Source organism: Tachypleus tridentatus, chromosome 9 (assembly GCF_004210375.1).
Source record: "Tachypleus tridentatus isolate NWPU-2018 chromosome 9, ASM421037v1, whole genome shotgun sequence".
NCBI lineage: Eukaryota > Metazoa > Arthropoda > Merostomata > Xiphosura > Limulidae > Tachypleus > Tachypleus tridentatus.
Genome location: NC_134833.1, coordinates 70,169,859 through 70,175,858, shown reverse-complemented (window position 1 = coordinate 70,175,858; position 6,000 = coordinate 70,169,859). Strand labels below are relative to the sequence as shown.

The window sequence follows — 6,000 nt, the reverse complement described above, 5'->3', positions numbered from 1 at the left end:
TAGGGTTTATTTGGTCTAAAGTGGTCCAATAGTAGTTTGTTTGGCGTACTAAAGTCCGGAGGTGGTTTGTTTGGCCCTTGAAGTCGAAAGAAGTATGTTTGGGCTAAAGAAGTTTAATAACAGTTTACTAGGCCAAACAAAGTCCAATATCCCTTCCTTTCATTACAGTTTTTGTAGGCTCTATGATTGTCCAAGTCTAGTATTCATTAGTATCTGTTTTGTTGTTGTTTTTACTGAAATAAGAACACGTTTGCTGAATACAGCCAAATATGAAAAGAAATAATATAATTGATTGAAGGCAGTGAAAGAAATCGCATATGTTAGCTGTTATATGTTAGATCAACAAGTCGAACGTAATTATGATACATGTATTGAGAAAATCTAAAACTTACTAGAAGCAGAATTCACAATCCGCAGTTAGCAAAATATTTGATGTTTTAAAGTAGTTTATTCAGGATCAAGTTTTCCAACAACAGTAATATTAATTATATCACACAAAATAAATTGGTTTTTTTTTAACTGCATTTCATCAGAATATATTTCCAACAATGAAAAAAAAATCTTTGGACAGTTTTAGTTTGTAGTCTGTACCACGCATGAGCAAAGTATCCTTACAATGTATAAGGAACTTTGAAACCAACCCGAAGATAAGGGCATCTTGCCAGCTTTTTCCACAACTTCTCAAATTGGCTTATCTACACGAGTTATTTACAAAAATGCAAACGACAGGAAGACTAGATGATGTCATAACCATGGATATCATGACTGATTAACTCTGACATCGCACATTCGTGGCTCTTCACCACTTTGTTGGCATCCTATCACGTGCTCGGCGTTTCACTTACGGAACCACCAGTGTTTTGGATGTAATCTAATAGTTATCATACCTGGACCATCGAACCAAAATTCATGATTCGTAGCGTGTTGCCGTAAAACTTCGACTGCGTTATAAAAGAAAGAATGTCTTGTGTTTGATATATGTTACTCACTAGTGTACAAGGTTTTATTTACGTCACTAGCGCGTGTTCATTGTTTACATAACTCAAAGATGTTGTTTGAATAACATGAAATGTCCTGTTTGAGTTACTCGCCTTCATTGCTTTATTTACATTGTGACAATATGTTTCCTGTCATTCACGGTGGTGAGCATTTGTATATTGAAGTTAAATGCTTTAGTTATATCACGTGAGAATATCACTAGAATTCTAATTTTTCGTGTTTATTGAGTGTTTTGTGTTTACATCGCAAAAGTGTGTTGTTGAGTCTTTTTTTTTTTAACATGAATCTAGTGTATGTCGAGTGTTTTGATTACGTTAAACGTGAGCGTCGGATGTTTTTTCACATCATGAGCGATTGTCCAATGCTTGTTTTATGTCAGACGTGAGTGTCGAGTGTTTTATTTAAGAAAAACGTTGACTGAAGATAATTCCTTCCAGTCGAATTTTGTGAACAAGAAACCAGTTCTGTATAATATCCTGGATACGATGTTCCAAACATGGGACTCATCAACACTTCTGGTCTGTTCGGATTAGGTAAAGGTTTACCACCATCCTGGTTATGGTCCATACGTCTCTGGTCTTTAACAGGGGACTGCGAGTTGAAATTACAATAGTATTAGATATCAACTATGGTAAGACTTAATGGATTCATGTTCTAGAAAACACTTGAAGAATGTTGTGATAAAACTTACCAACTTGAACGAATGAAAAATTTCCTTATCGTCCATGACGAAATGGTCTGTGACCCTTTCAGGCTGATCGGTGGGGGTTTTAGAGCTCCAATTCTTTTCATGTTCACTAGTTGAAATAGATGACACCGTTTTCACCTCAGCTTTCAAATCAGATTCATCACAACAGTGGTCATTTGGTGGTAGGTGTTTGTTCCAGTTGCATTGCTGGTTTTGGTCTTCTGCTAAATGGCAATACAAATACACAATTAATTACACGATTTTAGACTGTTAACTGTCTTTCACCATTAGAGTAAGTGACTACAATAGTATACGTGGTTTTATCGGCCTGCCAAATGATTGACTTTCATTCCTGAAAGCACAGTACTTGTTTTAACACTAAGTTCTCTAAGTAGAGCGTGCTTATTTGTTTATTATACATTCATTAGTAATATTGATCGTACCAGTTACTATATTGAATGCAGTTACGTTTATTGTCTTCCGTTAACATACGTTTATTATGAAACTTATTTGCACTGTTAGCTTAAAATTTATATTTAGGACTAATTTAAAATCTCTAAACAGGCTAACTCCTGTGAGATATTGTTGGGTTTATGGCGAAAATATTAACAGTGAGGTTACCCAACTGGTGAAACACATAAGTAGAAACGTACGTTAAGTGTATTTAATAAGTTATACTGACGGTTAGTTTCAGTTCCGCTCTACATATTTTATTCTAATCTAAAGTTATTATTATTATTAAGTTGTTTTCAAAATATACAATGATTAATCGTTTCATGATGTAACCCAATGCAACGATCTGGCTGGGTAAATTTGATCCAATATATGTGCATCAGGCGTACGAGTATTTTGTCAGTTCGTTTTCTACAGGTCTAGGTGATGCGGACCTATACTTTTGAAAACACAATGAAATCTTCATTTAAAGATATACAAGACATGACTGAGCCATATAGACATGCTTTTTCACGTTACTTGGACAAAATAATGACACTATGAAGTGGAAATCATTTTAAAATAAGTTTAATTGTCAGTTACCTTACAACTGCGTGAAATATTCATATAAATAGAGGGCTATACATACTTTTATTTTCTGATGACCGTCGGAGACATATAACAACAATGCAGGTGATTGAAATAATTAGAACAATGCCTCCAATAATCCCTGCTAAGGTTACCAACATGGGAATTCTTTCTGAAATATGGAGTAAAGTATTTTAAATATCACAGCCATGAGAGGGAAGCTGGAAAGTAAAAACTACATATACTGAATATCTTTTAGTTTTATAATGTTTGCCAAAAAATCAGTTTAATAAATTCTCAAATCTTATTTGGTCTATTAATTTCAATAAAAGATATGAATATATAAAGTTCTATTGAACTGTGTAGCGTGATGTATATTACTGCTTTGAATATAAAATATTATTATATAAATAAGAATTGTATATTATACTGGACAACATAAACTTGCTACTAGAGAAAAGTCAACTGATTCGGAGTATTCTGATTGTGTTAATTTCAAAAGTGAAGTCAAAATTGGTCCATCACCTTTAGGTTTCAAGTTACTGTAATATCTCAGAATTTTATCAACAATATGTGAATTACCATGCAATCAATTCAGTACAATAGATTTATGGTGTGAAATTACGTTTACTTGGACAATTTAATGGGTAAAAGACATACATTTTGGATAACCTCAAACATTGACTATATTGTACTGGTGTAGAATTCCAAATATATTGTTCATATAAGCTGTTTGTTCTCAATATAATCACAACATTATTTTGGTTGTAAAAGTGGTGATCCAAAAACATTGGGCTCAATATATGTGTTCTACAGTTTGTACATCTGTCTTAACACAGTGACTGAATGAGAAGAGTAATAATGCCATGTACAGTTCCCAATACATTAAATATTCAGATATTGTATCTGCAATAAAACCGGTAGTTCGTAGGGATAGTTTTTCAGTGCCAGATTCTTCATTGAATTGGGAAACAGAACAGTTATCCTGTGAAAAAGACAATGAAGTATCTTCATCTAGTGATTCTATCCATGTTGCACCTTAACTTTATCACACAAGGATAGCTAACTGACCTGATTCGTAACTTCTTTCTATCAAAGTAGCACATATAAGAATATGTTGAATAAATCTATCATAACACGGAAACTGGAGGTGCCAAGTAATTTTCAAAATAAGTTTTAGAATCGACATCGTCAAATTAATAATAAACAGCTGAATTTTTTACAGTATCAGATAATTTTCTTTTGTTATCCGAATGAACAAATTTATTATTTAGTTTGCCCACTGATTACGTTTAGTTTATGACAAGTTACAACTTTTATTAAGGTTAATTAGGAACACGTACTACATTTCGATCACCGGTGGAATCATTCCCAAGTACGCAATTTTAACGGTGAAGAACATAGTATTTAACCCAACGGTCTAATAATGTATTTGAATTCTTGAATTGGTAGTGGTCACTTGTTCATGTACATATAAATCTTTTTGAACAAATTATTTACTTGTGACTGAACAAAAGAAACAAAGTGAAAACATAATGTGTATATATATGCATTTATGCATAAACAACGGGAAAAATCTCTAGAATGTGTTATACAAAATATTTTTACAGTATTATTACACCAATTATGTCTAGTTCTGTGTGTAACTAGACTTCATTATCAAAGTGTTTTTACAGTGCTTTTTGTCCACTAACAGTATTTTTACAACATATACGTCAAATGTTGTGTGTGTATCTAGACTTCACCAGCTGTACTGTTCTTGTAAAAACTGTTTCAAACGAGAACTCTAACCAGTATTTTTACAAATCTGTCTACAACGATATATTTTCCCGGATATCAATAACCCAGTGTCCTTACAAATGTATCTACAACGCTATTTGTTCCTATATGTTAATAACCCAGTGTTCCTAAACCACTTACCTGCAACACTGCAAATGTAACTCGACGTCTTGTCTTCTAGTCCTTCACATGCTGAAGTGGAACAAACAGACAATACTATTACGCCATGCAACATATTACTGAAGTGCATAACATGCAACGACGTGATATATTTGACATAATTAAACGTCAGGCTCCTAGTCTGACAAAGTCGGTAAAAGTTTATTACACTTTCCATTATCACACATGGAAAATAACAAGAAGAGAGTAATAAATGCTTTCATAAACCTATCGAATATCTAGTAATACAAAGTCGATAAAAAAAAGTTGCTTTAAGCATAATGTGAAATAACAAAGTTTCTGTGGAGATATCGGACACACCTTTCATCTGCAAACTTATTGTAAAACTATCTTTTCCAAGTGTATTCTGCACCGTACATGTATATCTTCCGAAATCCTGAGCTGTGACATCTTTAATAGTCAGAAAATACTTCCAACTTGTAGGTAGTACTTCTCTGTCTATTCTGTACTTATTGGTGATGTTTATATCTAATAGCTGGAAGAAAAAAGTTAGTTGTTGCCATTTATTTATAATACAGAACGTCGTTTGTTTTTGATAATATATCTATAACTGTTTACTGAGCTGTAGATGAAGCATATTATAATTATAACTAATGAATAACTCGTTTAATTTATACAACTGTTATAAGTACAATTAACTAGTTTAAATTGTACAATTTTTAAAAAGCATGAAATAAACAGTACACTTAACTCGTTTAATTTGTACAAATGTTATAAAAACTATAAAGCTTTTATCTTTTAATTAATGTGACATAGTGAAATAACTTTAGTAAAATCGACTAGAACATTCTTTTTATCATGAACTACTATCATGTTTCATAATAGGGATCGCCTAGAAATTTTACAAAAATTATAATAGAATATATGGGCGAAAACTATCTTAAAAAGCAGACTTTTTCTTGAAACATTCAAAATCTTTTATCTCGGTGGTTAAGGCTGCTACAATATTAATAACAGCAAAATCCAAGCATTTGTTCTTCATAATATTATTATTTCACAAACATACATACAAAACTGCTATGAATATATTTTTCAAACCTAAGTAAGCCCACTGGGAAACCCTTTCACAGATCATAGGACTGTTTTTATGTTTATTATTCAAAGAGAAGAAGATAAGTTTATCAGTTTTTCATCACTAACAGCCAAGTTTTTCTTAAAAGCCATTAATGTACCGAAGCCTACAGCAAGAACGGCTAGTTATACTGCAGCAAAATCTATGCACAGCTACCAAACAAACTCTTGCAAATGTTGTAGGAATATTTTAAATTTGATTTTTGAAAGTAAAGATTCCCACCCTCTACGAGTTTTAACGTCTTCCTCGCTATCAAAATAAG

The 6,000-nt window shown here is 32.5% G+C and overlaps 1 protein-coding gene across 3 annotated transcripts in view; it reads right to left on the bottom strand.

Annotated features, from left to right (window-relative positions):
• Positions 1 to 428: 428 nt before the first annotated feature.
• The window catches only part of LOC143225449 (irregular chiasm C-roughest protein-like), a 29,492-nt gene continuing 23,920 nt past the window's right edge, over positions 429 to 6,000 (bottom strand). The window contains exons 11-15 of one of the 3 annotated variants that reach the window (XM_076454891.1): positions 4,967 to 5,141; positions 4,628 to 4,678; positions 2,769 to 2,879; positions 1,691 to 1,911; positions 429 to 1,590 (exon numbers count right to left, since the gene is read on the bottom strand). In XM_076454891.1, the coding sequence (XP_076311006.1) occupies positions 1,375 to 1,590; positions 1,691 to 1,911; positions 2,769 to 2,879; positions 4,628 to 4,678; positions 4,967 to 5,141 (774 nt within the window). In that variant the 3' untranslated portion in view covers positions 429 to 1,374. The remainder of the gene's footprint in view (positions 1,591 to 1,690; positions 1,912 to 2,768; positions 2,880 to 4,627; positions 4,679 to 4,966; positions 5,142 to 6,000) is intronic. The other 2 variants (XM_076454892.1, XM_076454893.1) reach the window with 2 other exon arrangements.